The following is a 24,638-nucleotide window of genomic DNA, read 5'->3' on the forward strand; positions in this document are numbered from 1 at the left end:
ATGATATATCCAACATATTTACGAACAGGTTTGATTATCATTAAGATATTTCTAAAGTTATGTTTTAAAATATTAAATGAATAAGACGTTTTCAAATTAACCGGCAAATAATTCCAATGTACTGGGTCACAAAAGAAAATAGATTTATGCGAAAGGCAGGTTCTTATTTTAGGAAATATCTTATTGGAAGTAAACAATTAAATGGAAATAAAATTCTTCTCTGTTTAAAGATATTGAATGAAAGCTTTTGAATAAAGAAAACAGTGTTCATTCTGTCACAAGATAAAAATGATGCTTCTAAAGTGTTTTGTCTTAAGTTTGTTTAAGTTCTTACAATTATCTGTTGTTCCAGGTATTGGCACGTCAGTTAATTTGGGCCCAGTTACATCAAACACAATTGCCCTGGATTGGACCCCTATCCCCGATACCAATACTTATCAGGTAACTTACACTGGACCAGATGGGCAAGTGCAGCAGGCTTTGTCAACCACCCCTGGCACCATACTTACCGGACTAAATCCTGTATCTCAGTATGACATCACAGTGAGGGCTATTACTAACAGTGGACAACTGGTAGATGTTGGCACTACAACTGCCACTACAGGTGCACTTTTCATTTATATCTGCATGAATTCTTGAGATAACCCAACTTTACACATCTGCATGTCATTTGATGAATTTGATTAAATTAGAGATATGAAATATAGACAAAGTTCATATTAATTGGACAGTTGCCCCCCCCCCCACACACACACATTTTAAAGCCTGGTCTGAAAAAGCCCAGTTGAAATAAAGTTAATGTAATATTTATTTTTTTCTGAGGGTATTGGTTTTCAGCTCAAGATTTAAAAAAATTGTCCTTAAATATTGCTGTTGCTATAGGTATTGACACTTCAGTTACTGTGGGTGCTGTTACATCAAACACCATAGACATCAGCTGGACACCTGTCCCTGGTACCAATATCTATCAAATCATATACACTAGACCAGACGGGCAACAGCAACTGGGGCAGGTTCTTCATCCCACCACTGATTTCACCCTTACTGGACTTACTCCTGCATCTCAATATGATATCACTGTAAGGGCATTTAACACTGATACTGGACAACAGACAGATATTGGCACTGCTACTGTAACTACAGGTACACATTCTTGTATTGGTCTCAATGACAAAAAAAAATACTTAAAGTTCATTGTTTTTCGGGGTAAATTAGGTATTTATTGATTTTGCAAAAAGCATTAGCATGAGGGTGCATGTGTGTCAGGCAGGGTGTGTATGTGTGTGTGTAAGATTGGGTTAATGTGTGTGATTAAGAGTTGTATGCTGATTAATTGATAATTGCACGATACAGCTATTAATTAGAATGGAATATCAAAATATCAATACGGATTGTAGTCGTACGGCATTCTATGAGGGCAGGTGAAACACAAATTTTTAGTAATGAAATTGACGGGAAGCCGTTAATCTCAAAGATGAAGGGGGTGGTCAGAGGGATTTCCTAGGCCTCTCTGATAGATCTCTGTTTCTAGATTTCATTTGTATTTCGTTCACTTAAGAAAGTATGTCCATTATCTAGGTTATATATAAAACTACATTTTACTCTTTGCTCTACATTGTAGAGTTTAGTTGGATGGAGACTTATTTTTATCTTGCAATGTTTTTACCAGGTTTGGATACGACGGTAACATTGGATTCAGTTACAGAGAACACGGTTACACTTTCCTGGACGGCGATAGATGGTAGTACTTTTTACCAGGTTTTATATAGGCCTACTGGCTCTACTCAACCGGAACAACAAATATTAGTTCCTAATGGACCACAAAACAGCCAAACCACACTAACTGGACTCACACCAGCTACAATGTATGATATTCGAGTTGTGGCTTTCCCGGGAGGTGCACCATTGGAAGTTGGAAGCATCACGCCAACAACAGGTCGGTACACAATTTTATCTTCAATCACGACATTTGGCTCTTTATTTTCCTTGTAAATCTGAAGGCTATGTCAATGGTTCTTGGTAGTGTTATGCAGCCCAAAATGGTACCAAAGTCTGAAACCATGTGTTTAAAGGAAAACCCAGGACCAAAATCCAGTTAAAACCAATTAGGGCAAAACCAATTGAAACCAGTTGGCCAACTGGTTTCAATAGGGAAATTGGAACAACTGGTTCCAATTGAAAACCAGTTGCCAATTGGTTCCAGTTAAAAACCAATTGAAAACCAGTTGCCAATTGGTTCCAGTTAAAACCAATTGGGCAACTGGAACCAGTTGGCAATTGTTGTCAATTGGTTCCAGTTGTTCCAATTTCCCTATTAAAACCAATTGAATCCAATTGGAGGCAACTGGTTTCAATTGGTTCCAGTTGAAACCAATTGGTTTCCAACTGGATCCAATTGGAACTTCCAGTTGGAACGAACTTAATTAGTTACAAATTAATTAGCATTTGCAGTAACTATTTCTCATGCCAACACAGAAGCAGTGTTATACGTCTATTAATACCAATGTAAAGGGCATTGATAAAATACAGACTTTCATGTATTTATATATTTATATGGAAGATCTTCAAATATATGTACTTTTATTTGATGTAATTTGGTAACAGTTAGTGGTGTACTAATTATCCTTTAATCTGTTTTAATTATAATCTATAACATTTATGAACATGGTTTTCACTGCTAAGTATTCTAAATACTAATCTTTAAAAAGTGTGGTACTTGAAATTGTAAAGAATTAAATAGATACATTGTTAATGATGATTAATCTCATAAAACATTAATCTGTGCACACTGGCAAATAATATGCAAATTAACTGGTTTCAATTGGATCCAGTTGGGTAACTGGAAAATTTCCAATTGGAAACCAATTGGAAATAATTTCCAGTTACCCAACTGGTTCCAATTAGAATTCATTTCCAGTTACCCATCTTTCCAGTTAGAAGTCATCTCAGTTACCCAATTGGTACCAGTTAGGATATCCAGTTACACAACTGAATGGTTCAAGTTAGGATTTCCAGTTACCCAACTGGTTCCAGTTAGAAATCATTTCCAGTTGGAAGTCATTTCCAGTTACCCAACTGGTTCCAGTTAGGATTTCCAGTTGCCCAACTGGTTCCAGTTAGAAATCATTTCCAATTGGAAGTCATTTCCAATTGGAAGTCATTTCCAGTTACCCAACTGGTTCCAGTTAGGATTTCCAGTTGCCCAACTGGTTCCAGTTGGGATTTCCAGTTACTCAACTGGTTCCAGTAAGAAATCATTTCCAATTGGAAGTCATTTCCAGTTACCCAACTGGTTCCAGTTAGGATTTCCAGTTGCCCAACTGGTTCCAGTTGGGATTTCCAGTTACTCAACTGGTTCCAGTTAGAAATCATTTCCAGTTGGAAGTCATTTCCAGTTACCCAACTGGTTCCAGTTAGAAATCATTTCCAATTGGAAGTCATTTCCAGTTACCCAACTGGTTCCAGTTAGGATTTCCAGTTGCCCAACTGGTTCCAGTTGGGATTTCCAGTTACTCAACTGGTTCCAGTAAGAAATCATTACCAATTGGAAGTCATTTCCAGTTACCCAACTGGTTCCAGTTAGGATTTCCAGTTGCCCAACTGGTTCCAGTTGGGATTTCCAGTTACTCAACTGGTTCCAGTTAGAAATCATTCCCAATTGGAAGTCATTTCCAGTTACCCAACTGGTTCCAGTTAGGATTTCCAGTTGCCCAACTGGTTTCAATTGGTTTCAACTGGAAATTGTTAAATTCCAGTTAAAACCAATTGAAACCAGTTGAAACCAATTGAAACCAATTGAAACCAGTTGGAAATCCAACTGGTTTCAATTGGATTTTGGTCCTGGGAATGAAAGGATAGATTTATTATCTGGTCATAAGCCAATTACACTTCACTAATTAAAATAAAATTAAAATGAGGCAGAACGGTTTCCTATTTCCCATGATATGCCAAGTCAAAGTTATCAATATTTTGATATTGGAAAGACCCGTGGAGGTCGCCATTTTGCTCATACTCCCCATATCTCCGTGGGGGGTTGTGACGTCAGCGACGTACAACTCAGTGTCCGACCCCGGCGAGCGCCTGTGATTGCTAGCGTAAAACATTGCTGATCAGGATGGTATACTGCCAAGCGTATGGCTGCCGAAATCGGTCAGAAAAGGGGACAAAATGCAGCTAGCTTTTACCTAATTCACGATCCGCAGAAGCTGAGGCCAGAAATCTCTCTAAAAAAAATTGGGTGGCTGCTGCTGACCGTGCGCCGACGTGCCTCTACTCTACTACCTCTAAGTCTGCTCGTTGAGCGATTTCTTCGGCCGAGTAGATCTATTTGTGGCTCGAAGTCGTAGGCTCTCGGCCTTCCATTTCAATACAAACGTCCGCGATATGTTTTGTTTTATTTAAAATCGACGGTAACAAATAATAAATAACGTTAGATATATAGAAATATAGCACAATCAACAATTTCCCGATATTCAAACGGGATAAATAACCAAACTTCCAACATAGCACGATCACTCGGTTCAGGGTAAATGACCGTCCGTACAGTACGTACATATTTAGCTTTGTCAAATTTGCCAATTTGGATATCGTAAATAAATTTGTAAAAATTTTCATCAAAACTCATCAATTTGTGTTTTTAATCCATAAAATAATTTAAATAGCTTTATTAATATTATTTTTAAGTGTTTTATGTGTATATTTTATTTATTCCTGGTAAAAAAAAGTATCTATATTATGCACACTTGGGGGCAGGTTCAGCCCGTATAGCTAGCTATGCGTTGTGCACATGGAAGTACCGATACTACCGAGAGCAGTTGAACGTCGCTGACGTCACAATTTTGAACGAACCCCACAACAATGGCGATCTCCATTCAGAGACATATCTGAAGAAGCCCAACTTTGAAGACATTACGCGAATCCTGTGTTTAAAAAATACCCCACCAGCTTATAACACAGGAACTCCATTGCCTTGCGTGTTGTGTCAATGGGAGCTCAGGTGGGGTATTTGAAACCCCAATTTCAGATTTTGGGAGAGCTTCATTTCTCTCGTTTAAACTGGGGTGGGGTTCATCTGACTGCTGATAATGTCTTGTGTGTTAGGGTGCGTTTATCCGCCACTTTTTTACCCTATAATCATGATTCCAATCATGATTCAAATCACGATTCTGCAGAATCACGATTGCGTTTAGTCGAAATTGAATATAATTATGATTAGAATCACAAACATGAACTACGAAAAAAAGGGCGTTTGGAAAGACGTTTCTGCAGAATCACGTACGAAAATGTTCGGATAAACGATATCGTGATTTGAATCATGATTATATGACGTCATTGTGTCGAGCTATTTCCGGTTCTTGCCAAGGCGCGCGCCCCACGTTGTCACATCACATGTACGTCGCCGACCTCCAATTAAGTGTCCAACGTTGACCTATACTTCCTGGGTCAAACTGCGCACTGTGATGCGCACTGGATCGGTCCGAATCCGAGGAGAAACAGCGTTGGAACGAAGGTCGTCTAAACCCTGATTCTGTAGTAATTGTGATTCATGTTTGTGATTTGAATCATGATTCCAATCATGATTCAAATCACGATTCTGGCTTGAGGTCGGATAAACGCAGCCTTAGTCAATGGGAGCTCAAGTGGGGTATTGACACCCCACTTTCAGTTTTTGGGAAAGTTTCATTTCTCTCGTTTAAACTGGGGTGGGGTCGATTTAGTGACTGCAGCTGCTGATAAGAGCTGATAAAACACTGTGCATGCCACCACATCAGGCTGATGAATGGCATGGAGTGGGATTGCAGCTGTCCTTGTTACGTAATAGTATAAACAAACTCTTCAGAGCTTCCTGGCTGACAGTAATCTTGAAAGAATATATTTGTATTCTATTTGTTTTAGGACAAGCATGTCTAAAAACGATTCAAAATTTAGATGGAGATCTAACTGAAATTTTGAACGATGCAAAATGACCCACAATTGCCGAAATAACAATAAGTTTAAAAAAAATCACCCCCAGTTAACTCCCTCTCTCTCTCTCTCTCTCTGCCAGGCCTTATGAAGGTCACTTCTCCTTGGGGGAAGGTGGATTAGCTGGGAGAGTGCGTGGTTGTTTACTTAAGGATAACCATTCCTTGTTGATATTGGGATGGGGGGGGGGGGGCGAGTGAAAGTAGCTTGGAATTTGAAATTGGGGTGTCAGAGGAGATCCATTTTTAAACACAAAGTTTCGTAATGGAGGTGGTACTCGATACTGGGAAATCGGATTTGGGTATAAGTGGATTCATTTTGATTGTCATGTACTTATCAATGATATTATATGGTATTCAATTTTGGGTTTCATTCTCCTTTAAATATTTGATTGAGTATTAATTTATGTACAGAAATCCTTTTCCCTAAAGTACAGAAATAGTCCTATATTGCCTATTATGGCAATTTTTTTACAATTTTTATGCAAATACATGTTTATTTAAAACATCCTTCATATTTCCTTTATATTGTAAAGGAAATTATACATTTCATTAAAAAAATTCCAGTTACGTAAATGATGTGCAGCCAAGAGCAAATATTAGTTATGTTGATGACTGAACCTGATCAAAGTCTCACTTGTTTGTCCAGTTGTCTCAGGTCATTGACAATGCTATATGCTCCAGATCCAGATCAATGTGGAGCATTGTGACCCAGTGGATAAGTCTTCTGAGTTTGAAACAGAGGGTCGTTGGTTCAAATCCCAGAAATGGCGTAATTTCCTTCAGCAAGAAATTCATCTACATTGTGCTGCACTCAACCCAAGTGAGGTGAATGGGTCCCTGGCAAGAATTTATTCTGTGTCACCATGCATGCTGTAGGCTGCGGGGCTAAAGCCTGGGTAGTGATATCCAAGTCCTTTGGATACGACGTTACGAAATAAGCGATATATATGCTATACAAGAACTGCGTTATTATTATTATCTTCCAGATTTCCAGATCTTCCCTCTCATCATGCTCAGTCTTGATCACGAGGATTCATCCATCACTTGTCCAGGGGCTCATCTTACAGAGAGACGCTATTGATCATATATAAAAAAAGAGTTGCTATTGATCCAATCAACCACAACTATGAAAAACCAGCAACCCAAAGATCTAAAATGCACATGTCTGTTAAAAACATTTTATAAATATATTCATGCATGCTTCATTATCTTGACCTTTCAGTGAGCTTCTTTTTGTTTACAAAGGAACATTGAGCAAATTACTTGGATGAGAAATAATGATATTGGTGGATTTCCAAAGTTGAGGTTGATCAGATCAATCACAGCTCTTTGTAAGATAGGACCCAGGAGCTTATTTCTTAGCAGACTTTTGCATCCTTGAGAAATTTACCTTGCTACTTGTGGGATTGACTACCATTTTTACCCTTCTGAAGCTTTTCATGACAAGTTGACGAGTGGGAGGCCAACTTCAATCTGATGGGGAGGGATGGGAAAGTCCATTGGCTCTCTTTTCTCATAGGATACTCAATAGTTTCTGTAGTTTCAATGAGTGGTACCTTCAAAGCTTTGCTAGAGAGTTTGATGAACAAATTATCTGTGTCATCTGCTTACACTGTTTTTTAAAAATCATTTTTGAATTTGTAGAATTTGATTGTCTTCATTCTGATTTCTCACGTCTTTTGATGACGTATTCATATTCTTTTTTTAATGTAATTAACCCTTTATTAATCTGGTGTTAAAAAAAAAAAAGGGTTGGCGTGATTATCTCTTGAATGTTTAGGTCAATTCAAATATTTTGATGAGCGCAGGTGAATGACTAATAAAAATAATATAAATTTAAATTGTAGGTATTCTGAAAGAGGTTATTGTGGATTCGGTGACACCAAATACGATAGCTCTCCGCTGGACAAATTTGCCAGACAACATAAATTATGAGATAACCTACACTGCACCAGATGGAACACAACAAATGGTTTCCTCAGGCACCAGCCCCAACATCATCCTTACTGGACTTACTCCTGCCACTCTGTATGACATCTCAGTACGTTCAACATCAAACCAAGGACAGCAATCAGCCGTTGGTACCACTACTGCTACTACAGGTAAATATTCCATAAATAATAGTTATTAAATCCATAGGAAAAACTCACTGAAAATGCATTCAAGAAAAAATTTCATCTAGTATGATTAGTATGATTCATCCACTATCAACTCTGAAACACATAATGCATGGTCCATCTGTCACATGACATCCGCTGTCACATGACATGACATCCGCATATGAGTGAGTGACAGAGTTGCGGTGTTGCGGGAATGCGGGAATATCACTCCCATCTTGACTTTGCTGCACTGGCTCCCTATCAAAAATCAGATTATCTTTAAGATTTTGTTGCTTGCTTTTCATAGTATTTTTGGATCAGCACCACAATACAGACTTTCATTTATCACTAAGTACAGACCAAGCAGGTCTTTGTGCTTTTAATTGAACTCTTAGCTCTTTATGCGCCTTGAGCACTCTACAGAGTGGATTGGGCGCTTTATAAGTAACATTATTATTATTATCATTATCATTATTATTTTCGAACCCCTTATGTCCGTATGTGTGTACTGACATCTGCAACTCATATATTTGTGTCATGACTTTTCCATCCAATCAGAGACATACTGTATACTCCGCAACGCACTGTGCACAGGGATCTCCGTTAGAGTATACAGCTTCTTTTTACGCTTGCTCATTCTCCTGAAGACAACAAGAATACATTTGTAAAAATATTGAGTGTAGGTGGTTCTTTTCAGGACCAACACATGCCCACTCAAGAATACATGATTTACTATGAAACTGCTGCCCCCTTTCTGCTTCACCATGGAAACCTTCAGAAGTTACAGATACAGTATGTATGCTAATGCATCTTGGTGATGTTGTTTTTTGCAGTTCCAACACAAGTTTCAATAACTGAAACAACTCCAAATTCAATCAGCGCAGGTTGGACAGAGATAACAAATGCCTTGACATACCGCATAGACTTTGTCAGTGCTGATGGCCTCCACACTGGATCTATCAATTCACCTGTACCGCCGGCAGTTATTGATAGTCTGCAACCAGGTACAACGTACACAATAACTGTTCTTGGTACTACAGTGGACGGACAGACCATCCCAATTGGTTCAGCTTCTGCTACAACAGGTTTGTATGTTTAGTTTGTCTGCATATCGGAGAAAGATTGTAAATAGCTGTTATGAATATTTCGACCTTCCCATATTTGCAGTACTACTTGAATGTATTAATCATGTTATTGATATCTGTATTCTTTGTCCTTATCACTTTAAATATATATTTTTAATTTCAATTCAGGTCTTCTTTTCTATCTGCATAAGAGGAACATATAATAAAATACATGAGGAAGAAAGAATACATAACATCAAATACATATAAGTTTACAAAAAAAAACATTAAGAGGGAAGCAGCCAAGGAGAAAAGTTCCTTATAATACATCCGACCCAAATTACTTTAAAAAGAACAATTATTGACAATATCAATAGATAGAAAATATATTAAGAAATCAGAAAACATTAAAAAGACATAAAGACACAAGTGGTATGATTTAAATTATATATCAAAAATATTTACAAACGGGCTTATCATCATTAAGATATTTCAAAAGTTATGTTTGAAAATAAATAAATCTAAATCCAAAAAAATATTAAATGAACAAGACGTTTTGAAATTAACCGGCAAAGAAAAAAAAAAGTACAGGGCCTCATAAGAAAATAGATTGATGCGAAAGGCAGGTTCTTATTTTCGGAAATATCATACTGGAAGTGAAAAGTTGAAGGAAATTTCTTCTCTTTTAAAAATATTAAAAGAAAGCTTTTGATTAAAGAAAAAAAAAATGCTTTTTCATTCTTTCAGAAGATATACATGATGTTTCTAGAGTGTTTTGTCTTCAGTTTGTTTAAGTCCTTACAATTATCTGTCGTTCCAGGTATTGGCACATCAGTTAATTTGGGCCCAGTTACATCAAGCACAATTGCCCTGGACTGGACCCCTATCCCCAATACCAATACTTATCAGGTAATTTACACTGGACCAGATGGGCAAGCGCTGCAAGATTTTCCGACCACCCCTGACACCATCCTTACTGGACTAAATCCTGTATCTCAGTATGACATCACAGTGAGGGCTATTACTAACAGTGGACAACTGGTAGATGTTGGCACTACAACTGCCACTACAGGTGCACTTTTTATTTATATCTGAATGAATTCTTGAGATAATCCAAATGTATACATGTATATCTGCCAGATATATACAGTAAATTTCATGAATTTGATTAAATTAGAAATATGAAATATAGAAAAAGCTCTCATTAATTGGCTACTTGCTCCCCCTGCACCTGTAAAAGCCTTGTCTGAAAAATCCCAGTTAGAATAGTTTTAATATAATATTCTTTTTCTAAGGGTCTTGGTTTTCAGCTCAAGATTTTCAAAATAGTCTTTAAATATTGCTGTTGCTATAGGTATTGACACTTCAGTTACTGTGGGTGCTGTTACACCAAACACCGTAGACATAAGCTGGACACCTGTCCCTGGTACCAATATCTATCAGATAATATACACTGGACCAGACGGGCAACAGCAACTGGGGCAGGTTCTTCATCCCACCACTGATTTCACCCTTACTGGACTTACTCCTGCATCTCAATATGATATCACTGTAAGGGCATTTAACACTGATACTGGACAACAGACAGATATTGACACTGCTACTGCAACTACAGGTACACATAATATCTTACAGTTTCACGTATTGGTCTCAATGACCCCCCCAAAAAACATGATACTTAAAGTTAATTTTTTTTTAATACTAATCATGCAATTATGGTTTTTGCAAAAGCATTAGCTTTCAGCATTTTATATACGTTATGTACAGCAACATATATATATATATATATATATATATATATTATATGCATATACATATATATATATATATATATATATATATATATATATATATATATATATGCAGCAATGGAGATACACACCTGAAAGTTGACCCTGAGTCAACCGACTTTTACTCAGAGTCATGTTCAGGACTTATAATTTTTTCGAGCTCAGAGAGTGTACTGCGGGCGGCAACGGAGTGCTATATCACGATTGCAGTTTCTTTCAGTTGATTTTTCTAACATGTTGTCTGTTTTCTTGATAACTGTTGATAAACTTTAGGTATTCTGAATGAGGTTATGGTGGATTCGGTGACACCAAACACGATAGCTCTCAGCTGGACAAATTTGCCAGACAACATAAATTATGAGATAACCTACACTGCACCAGATGGAACACAACGAATGGTTTCGTCTGGCACCAGCCCCAACATCATCCTTACTGGACTTACTCCTGACACTCAGTATGACATCTCAGTACGTTCAACATCTAACCAAGGACAGCAATCAGCCGTTGGTACCACTACTGCTACTACAGGTAAATATTCCATAAATAATAGTTATTAAATCCATAGGAAAAACTCACTGAAAATGCATTCAAGAAAAAATTTCATCTAGTATGATTAGTATGATTCATCCACTATCAACTCTGAAACACATAATGCATGGTCCATCTGTCACATGACATCCGCTGTCACATGACATGACATCCGCATATGAGTGAGTGACAGAGTTGCGGTGTTGCGGGAATGCGGGAATATCACTCCCATCTTGACTTTGCTGCACTGGCTCCCTATCAAAAATCAGATTATCTTTAAGATTTTGTTGCTTGCTTTTCATAGTATTTTTGGATCAGCACCACAATACAGACTTTCATTTATCACTAAGTACAGACCAAGCAGGTCTTTGTGCTTTTAATTGAACTCTTAGCTCTTTATGCGCCTTGAGCACTCTACAGAGTGGATTGGGCGCTTTATAAGTAACATTATTATTATTATCATTATTATTATTTTCGAACCCCTTATGTCCGTATGTGTGTACTGACATCTGCAACTCATATATTTGTGTCATGACTTTTCCATCCAATCAGAGACATACTGTATACTCCGCAACGCACTGTGCACAGGGATCTCCGTTAGAGTATACAGCTTCTTTTTACGCTTGCTCATTCTCCTGAAGACAACAAGAATACATTTGTAAAAATATTGAGTGTAGGTGGTTCTTTTCAGGACCAACACATGCCCACTCAAGAATACATGATTTACTATGAAACTGCTGCCCCCTTTCTGCTTCACCATGGAAACCTTCAGAAGTTACAGATACAGTATGTATGCTAATGCATCTTGGTGATGTTGTTTTTTGCAGTTCCAACACAAGTTTCAATAACTGAAACAACTCCAAATTCAATCAGCGCAGGTTGGACAGAGATAACAAATGCCTTGACATACCGCATAGACTTTGTCAGTGCTGATGGCCTCCACACTGGATCTATCAATTCACCTGTACCGCCGGCAGTTATTGATAGTCTGCAACCAGGTACAACGTACACAATAACTGTTCTTGGTACTACAGTGGACGGACAGACCATCCCAATTGGTTCAGCTTCTGCTACAACAGGTTTGTATGTTTAGTTTGTCTGCATATCGGAGAAAGATTGTAAATAGCTGTTATGAATATTTCGACCTTCCCATATTTGCAGTACTACTTGAATGTATTAATCATGTTATTGATATCTGTATTCTTTGTCCTTATCACTTTAAATATATATTTTTAATTTCAATTCAGGTCTTCTTTTCTATCTGCATAAGAGGAACATATAATAAAATACATGAGGAAGAAAGAATACATAACATCAAATACATATAAGTTTACAAAAAAAAACATTAAGAGGGAAGCAGCCAAGGAGAAAAGTTCCTTATAATACATCCGACCCAAATTACTTTAAAAAGAACAATTATTGACAATATCAATAGATAGAAAATATATTAAGAAATCAGAAAACATTAAAAAGACATAAAGACACAAGTGGTATGATTTAAATTATATATCAAAAATATTTACAAACGGGCTTATCATCATTAAGATATTTCAAAAGTTATGTTTGAAAATAAATAAATCTAAATCCAAAAAAATATTAAATGAACAAGACGTTTTGAAATTAACCGGCAAAGAAAAAAAAAAGTACAGGGCCTCATAAGAAAATAGATTGATGCGAAAGGCAGGTTCTTATTTTCGGAAATATCATACTGGAAGTGAAAAGTTGAAGGAAATTTCTTCTCTTTTAAAAATATTAAAAGAAAGCTTTTGATTAAAGAAAAAAAAAATGCTTTTTCATTCTTTCAGAAGATATACATGATGTTTCTAGAGTGTTTTGTCTTCAGTTTGTTTAAGTCCTTACAATTATCTGTCGTTCCAGGTATTGGCACATCAGTTAATTTGGGCCCAGTTACATCAAGCACAATTGCCCTGGACTGGACCCCTATCCCCAATACCAATACTTATCAGGTAATTTACACTGGACCAGATGGGCAAGCGCTGCAAGATTTTCCGACCACCCCTGACACCATCCTTACTGGACTAAATCCTGTATCTCAGTATGACATCACAGTGAGGGCTATTACTAACAGTGGACAACTGGTAGATGTTGGCACTACAACTGCCACTACAGGTGCACTTTTTATTTATATCTGAATGAATTCTTGAGATAATCCAAATGTATACATGTATATCTGCCAGATATATACAGTAAATTTCATGAATTTGATAAAATTAGAAATATGAAATATAGAAAAAGCTCTCATTAATTGGCTACTTGCTCCCCCTGCACCTGTAAAAGCCTTGTCTGAAAAATCCCAGTTAGAATAGTTTTAATATAATATTCTTTTTCTAAGGGTCTTGGTTTTCAGCTCAAGATTTTCAAAATAGTCTTTAAATATTGCTGTTGCTATAGGTATTGACACTTCAGTTACTGTGGGTGCTGTTACACCAAACACCGTAGACATAAGCTGGACACCTGTCCCTGGTACCAATATCTATCAGATAATATACACTGGACCAGACGGGCAACAGCAACTGGGGCAGGTTCTTCATCCCACCACTGATTTCACCCTTACTGGACTTACTCCTGCATCTCAATATGATATCACTGTAAGGGCATTTAACACTGATACTGGACAACAGACAGATATTGACACTGCTACTGCAACTACAGGTACACATAATATCTTACAGTTTCACGTATTGGTCTCAATGACCCCCCCAAAAAACATGATACTTAAAGTTAATTTTTTTTTAATACTAATCATGCAATTATGGTTTTTGCAAAAGCATTAGCTTTCAGCATTTTATATACGTTATGTACAGCAACATATATATATATATATATATATATATTATATGCATATACATATATATATATATATATATATATATATATATATATGCAGCAATGGAGATACACACCTGAAAGTTGACCCTGAGTCAACCGACTTTTACTCAGAGTCATGTTCAGGACTTATAATTTTTTCGAGCTCAGAGAGTGTACTGCGGGCGGCAACGGAGTGCTATATCACGATTGCAGTTTCTTTCAGTTGATTTTTCTAACATGTTGTCTGTTTTCTTGATAACTGTAGGTATTCTGAATGAGGTTATGGTGGATTCGGTGACACCAAACACGATAGCTCTCAGCTGGACAAATTTGCCAGACAACATAAATTATGAGATAACCTACACTGCACCAGATGGAACACAACGAATGGTTTCGTCTGGCACCAGCCCCAACATCATCCTTACTGGACTTACTCCTGACACTCAGTATGACATCTCAGTACGTTCAACATCTAACCAAGGACAGCAATCAGCCGTTGGTACCACTACCGCTACTACAGGTAAATATTCCATAAATAATAGTTATTAAATCCATAGGAAAAACTCACTGAAAATGCATTCAAGAAAAAATTTCATCTAGTATGATTAGTATGATTCATCCACTATCAACTCTGAAACACATAATGCATGGTCCATCTGTCACATGACATCCGCTGTCACATGACATGACATCCGCTTATGAGTGAGTGACAGAGTTGCGGTGTTGCGGGAATGCGGGAATATCACTCCCATCTTGACTTTGCTGCACTGGCTCCCTATCAAAAATCAGATTATCTTTAAGATTTTGTTGCTTGCTTTTCATAGTATTTTTGGATCAGCACCACAATACAGACTTTCATTTATCACTAAGTACAGACCAAGCAGGTCTTTGTGCTTTTAATTGAACTCTTAGCTCTTTATGCGCCTTGAGCACTCTACAGAGTGGATTGGGCGCTTTATAAGTAACATTATTATTATTATCATTATCATTATTATTTTCGAACCCCTTATGTCCGTATGTGTGTACTGACATCTGCAACTCATATATTTGTGTCATGACTTTTCCATCCAATCAGAGACATACTGTATACTCCGCAACGCACTGTGCACAGGGATCTCCGTTAGAGTATACAGCTTCTTTTTACGCTTGCTCATTCTCCTGAAGACAACAAGAATACATTTGTAAAAATATTGAGTTTAGGTGGTTCTTTTCAGGACCAACACATGCCCACTCAAGAATACATGATTTACTATGAAACTGCTGCCCCCTTTCTGCTTCACCATGGAAACCTTCAGAAGTTACAGATACAGTATGTATGCTAATGCATCTTGGTGATGTTGTTTTTTGCAGTTCCAACACAAGTTTCAATAACTGAAACAACTCCAAATTCAATCAGCGCAGGTTGGACAGAGATAACAAATGCCTTGACATACCGCATAGACTTTGTCAGTGCTGATGGCCTCCACACTGGATCTATCAATTCACCTGTACCGCCGGCAGTTATTGATAGTCTGCAACCAGGTACAACGTACACAATAACTGTTCTTGGTACTACAGTGGACGGACAGACCATCCCAATTGGTTCAGCTTCTGCTACAACAGGTTTGTATGTTTAGTTTGTCTGCATATCGGAGAAAGATTGTAAATAGCTGTTATGAATATTTCGACCTTCCCATATTTGCAGTACTACTTGAATGTATTAATCATGTTATTGATATCTGTATTCTTTGTCCTTATCACTTTAAATATATATTTTTAATTTCAATTCAGGTCTTCTTTTCTATCTGCATAAGAGGAACATATAATAAAATACATGAGGAAGAAAGAATACATAACATCAAATACATATAAGTTTACAAAAAAAAACATTAAGAGGGAAGCAGCCAAGGAGAAAAGTTCCTTATAATACATCCGACCCAAATTACTTTAAAAAGAACAATTATTGACAATATCAATAGATAGAAAATATATTAAGAAATCAGAAAACATTAAAAAGACATAAAGACACAAGTGGTATGATTTAAATTATATATCAAAAATATTTACAAACGGGCTTATCATCATTAAGATATTTCAAAAGTTATGTTTGAAAATAAATAAATCTAAATCCAAAAAAATATTAAATGAACAAGACGTTTTGAAATTAACCGGCAAAGAAAAAAAAAAGTACAGGGCCTCATAAGAAAATAGATTGATGCGAAAGGCAGGTTCTTATTTTCGGAAATATCATACTGGAAGTGAAAAGTTGAAGGAAATTTCTTCTCTTTTAAAAATATTAAAAGAAAGCTTTTGATCAAAGAAAAAAAAATGCTTTTTCATTCTTTCAGAAGATATACATGATGTTTCTAGAGTGTTTTGTCTTCAGTTTGTTTAAGTCCTTACAATTATCTGTCGTTCCAGGTATTGGCACATCAGTTAATTTGGGCCCAGTTACATCAAGCACAATTGCCCTGGACTGGACCCCTATCCCCAATACCAATACTTATCAGGTAATTTACACTGGACCAGATGGGCAAGCGCTGCAAGATTTTCCGACCACCCCTGACACCATCCTTACTGGACTAAATCCTGTATCTCAGTATGACATCACAGTGAGGGCTATTACTAACAGTGGACAACTGGTAGATGTTGGCACTACAACTGCCACTACAGGTGAACTTTTTATTTATATCTGAATGAATTCTTGAGATAATCCAAATGTATACATGTATATCTGCCAGATATATACAGTAAATTTCATGAATTTGATTAAATTAGAAATATGAAATATAGAAAAAGCTCTCATTAATTGGCTACTTGCTCCCCCTGCACCTGTAAAAGCCTTGTCTGAAAAATCCCAGTTAGAATAGTTTTAATATAATATTCTTTTTCTAAGGGTCTTGGTTTTCAGCTCAAGATTTTCAAAATAGTCTTTAAATATTGCTGTTGCTATAGGTATTGACACTTCAGTTACTGTGGGTGCTGTTACACCAAACACCGTAGACATAAGCTGGACACCTGTCCCTGGTACCAATATCTATCAGATAATATACACTGGACCAGACGGGCAACAGCAACTGGGGCAGGTTCTTCATCCCACCACTGATTTCACCCTTACTGGACTTACTCCTGCATCTCAATATGATATCACTGTAAGGGCATTTAACACTGATACTGGACAACAGACAGATATTGACACTGCTACTGCAACTACAGGTACACATAATATCTTACAGTTTCACGTATTGGTCTCAATGACCCCCCCAAAAAACATGATACTTAAAGTTAATTTTTTTTTAATACTAATCATGCAATTATGGTTTTTGCAAAAGCATTAGCTTTCAGCATTTTATATACGTTATGTACAGCAACATATATATATATATATATATATATATTATATGCATATACATATATATATATATATATATATATATATATATATGCAGCAATGGAGATACACACCTGAAAGTTGACCCTGAGTCAACCGACTTTTACTCAGAGTCATGTTCAGGACTTATAATTTTTTCGAGCTCAGAGAGTGTACTGCGGGCGGCAACGGAGTGCTATATCACGATTGCAGTTTCTTTCAGTTGATTTTTCTAACATGTTGTCTGTTTTCTTGATAACTGTTGATAAACTGTAGGTATTCTGAATGAGGTTATGGTGGATTCGGTGACACCAAACACGATAGCTCTCAGCTGGACAAATTTGCCAGACAACATAAATTATGAGATAACCTACACTGCACCAGATGGAACACAACGAATGGTTTCGTCTGGCACCAGCCCCACCATCATCCTTACTGGACTTACTCCTGACACTCAGTATGACATCTCAGTACGTTCAACATCTAACCAAGGACAGCAATCAGCCGTTGGTACCACTACCGCTACTACAGGTAAATATTCCATAAATAATAGTTATTAAATCCATAGGAAAAACTCACTGAAAATGCATTCAAGAAAAAATTTCATCTAGTATGATTAGTATGATTCATCCACTATCAACTCTGAAACACATAATGCATGGTCCATCTGTCACATGACATCCGCTGTCACATGACATGACATCCGCTTATGAGTGAGTGACAGAGTTGCGGTGTTGCGGGAATGCGGGAATATCACTCCCATCTTGACTTTGCTGCACTGGCTCCCTATCAAAAATCAGATTATCTTTAAGATTTTGTTGCTTGCTTTTCATAGTATTTTTGGATCAGCACCACAATACAGACTTTCATTTATCACTAAGTACAGACCAAGCAGGTCTTTGTGCTTTTAATTGAACTCTTAGCTCTTTATGCGCCTTGAGCACTCTACAGAGTGGATTGGGCGCTTTATAAGTAACATTATTATTATTATCATTATCATTATTATTTTCGAACCCCTTATGTCCGTATGTGTGTACTGACATCTGCAACTCATATATTTGTGTCATGACTTTTCCATCCAATCAGAGACATACTGTATACTCCGCAACGCACTGTGCACAGGGATCTCCGTTAGAGTATACAGCTTCTTTTTACGCTTGCTCATTCTCCTGAAGACAACAAGAATACATTTGTAAAAATATTGAGTTTAGGTGGTTCTTTTCAGGACCAACACATGCCCACTCAAGAATACATGATTTACTATGAAACTGCTGCCCCCTTTCTGCTTCACCATGGAAACCTTCAGAAGTTACAGATACAGTATGTATGCTAATGCATCTTGGTGATGTTGTTTTTTGCAGTTCCAACACAAGTTTCAATAACTGAAACAACTCCAAATTCAATCAGCGCAGGTTGGACAGAGATAACAAATGCCTTGACATACCGCATAGACTTTGTCAGTGCTGATGGCCTCCACACTGGATCTATCAATTCACCTGTACCGCCGGCAGTTATTGATAGTCTGCAACCAGGTACAACGTACACAATAACTGTTCTTGGTACTACAGTGGACGGACAGACCATCCCAATTGGTTCAGCTTCTGCTACAACAGGTTTGTATGTTTAGTTTGTCTGCATATCGGAGAAAGATTGTAAATAGCTGTTATGAATATTTCGACCTTCCCATATTTGCAGTACTACTTGAATGTATTAATCATGTTATTGATATCTGTATTCTTTGTCCTTATCACTTTAAATATATATTTTTAATTTCAATTCAGGTCTTCTTTTCTATCTGCATAAGAGGAACATATAATAAAATACATGAGGAAGAAAGAATACATAACATCAAATACATATAAGTTTACAAAAAAAAACATTAAGAGGGAAGCAGCCAAGGAGAAAAGTTCCTTATAATACATCCGACCCAGATTACTTTAAAAAGAACAATTATTGACAATATCAATAGATAGAAAATATATTAAGAAATCAGAAAACATTAAAAAGACATAAAGACACAAGTGGTATGATTTAAATTATATATCAAAAATATTTACAAACGGGCTTATCATCATTAAGATATTTCAAAAGTTATGTTTGAAAATAAATAAATCTAAATCCAAAAAAATATTAAATGAACAAGACGTTTTGAAATTAACCGGCAAAGAAAAAAAAAAGTACAGGGCCTCATAAGAAAATAGATTGATGCGAAAGGCAGGTTCTTATTTTCGGAAATATCATACTGGAAGTGAAAAGTTGAAGGAAATTTCTTCTCTTTTAAAAATATTAAAAGAAAGCTTTTGATTAAAGAAAAAAAAAAATGCTTTTTCATTCTTTCAGAAGATATACATGATGTTTCTAGAGTGTTTTGTCTTCAGTTTGTTTAAGTCCTTACAATTATCTGTCGTTCCAGGTATTGGCACATCAGTTAATTTGGGCCCAGTTACATCAAGCACAATTGCCCTGGACTGGACCCCTATCCCCAATACCAATACTTATCAGGTAATTTACACTGGACCAGATGGGCAAGCGCTGCAAGATTTTCCGACCACCCCTGACACCATCCTTACTGGACTAAATCCTGTATCTCAGTATGACATCACAGTGAGGGCTATTACTAACAGTGGACAACTGGTAGATGTTGGCACTACAACTGCCACTACAGGTGAACTTTTTATTTATATCTGAATGAATTCTTGAGATAATCCAAATGTATACATGTATATCTGCCAGATATATACAGTAAATTTCATGAATTTGATTAAATTAGAAATATGAAATATAGAAAAAGCTCTCATTAATTGGCTACTTGCTCCCCCTGCACCTGTAAAAGCCTTGTCTGAAAAATCCCAGTTAGAATAGTTTTAATATAATATTCTTTTTCTAAGGGTCTTGGTTTTCAGCTCAAGATTTTCAAAATAGTCTTTAAATATTGCTGTTGCTATAGGTATTGACACTTCAGTTACTGTGGGTGCTGTTACACCAAACACCGTAGACATAAGCTGGACACCTGTCCCTGGTACCAATATCTATCAGATAATATACACTGGACCAGACGGGCAACAGCAACTGGGGCAGGTTCTTCATCCCACCACTGATTTCACCCTTACTGGACTTACTCCTGCATCTCAATATGATATCACTGTAAGGGCATTTAACACTGATACTGGACAACAGACAGATATTGACACTGCTACTGCAACTACAGGTACACATAATATCTTACAGTTTCACGTATTGGTCTCAATGACCCCCCCAAAAAACATGATACTTAAAGTTAATTTTTTTTTAATACTAATCATGCAATTATGGTTTTTGCAAAAGCATTAGCTTTCAGCATTTTATATACGTTATGTACAGCAACATATATATATATATATATATATATATTATATGCATATACATATATATATATATATATATATATATATATATATATGCAGCAATGGAGATACACACCTGAAAGTTGACCCTGAGTCAACCGACTTTTACTCAGAGTCATGTTCAGGACTTATAATTTTTTCGAGCTCAGAGAGTGTACTGCGGGCGGCAACGGAGTGCTATATCACGATTGCAGTTTCTTTCAGTTGATTTTTCTAACATGTTGTCTGTTTTCTTGATAACTGTTGATAAACTGTAGGTATTCTGAATGAGGTTATGGTGGATTCGGTGACACCAAACACGATAGCTCTCAGCTGGACAAATTTGCCAGACAACATAAATTATGAGATAACCTACACTGCACCAGATGGAACACAACGAATGGTTTCGTCTGGCACCAGCCCCAACATCATCCTTACTGGACTTACTCCTGACACTCAGTATGACATCTCAGTACGTTCAACATCTAACCAAGGACAGCAATCAGCCGTTGGTACCACTACCGCTACTACAGGTAAATATTCCATAAATAATAGTTATTAAATCCATAGGAAAAACTCACTGAAAATGCATTCAAGAAAAAATTTCATCTAGTATGATTAGTATGATTCATCCACTATCAACTCTGAAACACATAATGCATGGTCCATCTGTCACATGACATCCGCTGTCACATGACATGACATCCGCTTATGAGTGAGTGACAGAGTTGCGGTGTTGCGGGAATGCGGGAATATCACTCCCATCTTGACTTTGCTGCACTGGCTCCCTATCAAAAATCAGATTATCTTTAAGATTTTGTTGCTTGCTTTTCATAGTATTTTTGGATCAGCACCACAATACAGACTTTCATTTATCACTAAGTACAGACCAAGCAGGTCTTTGTGCTTTTAATTGAACTCTTAGCTCTTTATGCGCCTTGAGCACTCTACAGAGTGGATTGGGCGCTTTATAAGTAACATTATTATTATTATCATTATCATTATTATTTTCGAACCCCTTATGTCCGTATGTGTGTACTGACATCTGCAACTCATATATTTGTGTCATGACTTTTCCATCCAATCAGAGACATACTGTATACTCCGCAACGCACTGTGCACAGGGATCTCCGTTAGAGTATACAGCTTCTTTTTACGCTTGCTCATTCTCCTGAAGACAACAAGAATACATTTGTAAAAATATTGAGTTTAGGTGGTTCTTTTCAGGACCAACACATGCCCACTCAAGAATACATGATTTACTATGAAACTGCTGCCCCCTTTCTGCTTCACCATGGAAACCTTCAGAAGTTACAGATACAGTATGTATGCTAATGCATCTTGGTGATGTTGTTTTTTGCAGTTCCAACACAAGTTTCAATAACTGAAACAACTCCAAATTCAATCAGCGCAGGTTGGACAGAGATAACAAATGCCTTGACATACCGCATAGACTTTGTCAGTGCTGATGGCCTCCACACTGGATCTATCAATTCACCTGTACCGCCGGCAGTTATTGATAGTCTGCAACCAGGTACAACGTACACAATAACTGTTCTTGGTACTACAGTGGACGGACAGACCATCCCAATTGGTTCAGCTTCTGCTACAACAGGTTTGTATGTTTAGTTTGTCTGCATATCGGAGAAAGATTGTAAATAGCTGTTATGAATATTTCGACCTTCCCATATTTGCAGTACTACTTGAATGTATTAATCATGTTATTGATATCTGTATTCTTTGTCCTTATCACTTTAAATATATATTTTTAATTTCAATTCAGGTCTTCTTTTCTATCTGCATAAGAGGAACATATAATAAAATACATGAGGAAGAAAGAATACATAACATCAAATACATATAAGTTTACAAAAAAAAACATTAAGAGGGAAGCAGCCAAGGAGAAAAGTTCCTTATAATACATCCGACCCAGATTACTTTAAAAAGAACAATTATTGACAATATCAATAGATAGAAAATATATTAAGAAATCAGAAAACATTAAAAAGACATAAAGACACAAGTGGTATGATTTAAATTATATATCAAAAATATTTACAAACGGGCTTATCATCATTAAGATATTTCAAAAGTTATGTTTGAAAATAAATAAATCTAAATCCAAAAAAATATTAAATGAACAAGACGTTTTGAAATTAACCGGCAAAGAAAAAAAAAAGTACAGGGCCTCATAAGAAAATAGATTGATGCGAAAGGCAGGTTCTTATTTTCGGAAATATCATACTGGAAGTGAAAAGTTGAAGGAAATTTCTTCTCTTTTAAAAATATTAAAAGAAAGCTTTTGATTAAAGAAAAAAAAAATGCTTTTTCATTCTTTCAGAAGATATACATGATGTTTCTAGAGTGTTTTGTCTTCAGTTTGTTTAAGTCCTTACAATTATCTGTCGTTCCAGGTATTGGCACATCAGTTAATTTGGGCCCAGTTACATCAAGCACAATTGCCCTGGACTGGACCCCTATCCCCAATACCAATACTTATCAGGTAATTTACACTGGACCAGATGGGCAAGCGCTGCAAGATTTTCCGACCACCCCTGACACCATCCTTACTGGACTAAATCCTGTATCTCAGTATGACATCACAGTGAGGGCTATTACTAACAGTGGACAACTGGTAGATGTTGGCACTACAACTGCCACTACAGGTGAACTTTTTATTTATATCTGAATGAATTCTTGAGATAATCCAAATGTATACATGTATATCTGCCAGATATATACAGTAAATTTCATGAATTTGATTAAATTAGAAATATGAAATATAGAAAAAGCTCTCATTAATTGGCTACTTGCTCCCCCTGCACCTGTAAAAGCCTTGTCTGAAAAATCCCAGTTAGAATAGTTTTAATATAATATTCTTTTTCTAAGGGTCTTGGTTTTCAGCTCAAGATTTTCAAAATAGTCTTTAAATATTGCTGTTGCTATAGGTATTGACACTTCAGTTACTGTGGGTGCTGTTACACCAAACACCGTAGACATAAGCTGGACACCTGTCCCTGGTACCAATATCTATCAGATAATATACACTGGACCAGACGGGCAACAGCAACTGGGGCAGGTTCTTCATCCCACCACTGATTTCACCCTTACTGGACTTACTCCTGCATCTCAATATGATATCACTGTAAGGGCATTTAACACTGATACTGGACAACAGACAGATATTGACACTGCTACTGCAACTACAGGTACACATAATATCTTACAGTTTCACGTATTGGTCTCAATGACCCCCCCAAAAAACATGATACTTAAAGTTAATTTTTTTTTAATACTAATCATGCAATTATGGTTTTTGCAAAAGCATTAGCTTTCAGCATTTTATATACGTTATGTACAGCAACATATATATATATATATATATATATATATATTATATGCATATACATATATATATATATATATATATATATATATATATATATGCAGCAATGGAGATACACACCTGAAAGTTGACCCTGAGTCAACCGACTTTTACTCAGAGTCATGTTCAGGACTTATAATTTTTTCGAGCTCAGAGAGTGTACTGCGGGCGGCAACGGAGTGCTATATCACGATTGCAGTTTCTTTCAGTTGATTTTTCTAACATGTTGTCTGTTTTCTTGATAACTGTTGATAAACTGTAGGTAT

The 24,638-nt window shown here is 36.6% G+C and overlaps 1 protein-coding gene across 1 annotated transcript; it reads left to right on the forward strand.

Moving 5' to 3' along the window:
- On the forward strand, positions 1 to 23,676 carry LOC135155732 (fibronectin-like). Its single transcript, XM_064105803.1, has 23 exons — positions 1 to 28; positions 353 to 604; positions 883 to 1,143; positions 1,670 to 1,936; positions 7,814 to 8,068; positions 8,899 to 9,150; positions 9,950 to 10,201; positions 10,484 to 10,744; positions 11,193 to 11,447; positions 12,275 to 12,526; positions 13,326 to 13,577; positions 13,860 to 14,120; positions 14,542 to 14,796; positions 15,627 to 15,878; positions 16,677 to 16,928; positions 17,211 to 17,471; positions 17,902 to 18,156; positions 18,987 to 19,238; positions 20,039 to 20,290; positions 20,573 to 20,833; positions 21,266 to 21,520; positions 22,351 to 22,602; positions 23,402 to 23,676. Exons 1-23 carry the CDS (start codon positions 1 to 3, stop codon positions 23,674 to 23,676), a joined length of 5,670 nt encoding a protein of 1,889 aa, XP_063961873.1.
- Positions 23,677 to 24,638: the final 962 nt, after the last annotated feature.

The sequence above is a fragment of the Lytechinus pictus genome, chromosome 10 (assembly GCF_037042905.1).
Source record: "Lytechinus pictus isolate F3 Inbred chromosome 10, Lp3.0, whole genome shotgun sequence".
Classification (NCBI taxonomy): domain Eukaryota; kingdom Metazoa; phylum Echinodermata; class Echinoidea; order Temnopleuroida; family Toxopneustidae; genus Lytechinus; species Lytechinus pictus.

Coding starts and splice junctions, on each gene's coding strand:
- LOC135155732 (XM_064105803.1), top strand. CDS start 1: ATGATATATCCAACATATTTACGAACAG. Junction 17,472..17,901: donor CACTGCTACTGCAACTACAG/GTACACATAATA, acceptor GATAAACTGTAG/GTATTCTGAATGAGGTTATG. Junction 19,239..20,038: donor TTCAGCTTCTGCTACAACAG/GTTTGTATGTTT, acceptor CTGTCGTTCCAG/GTATTGGCACATCAGTTAAT.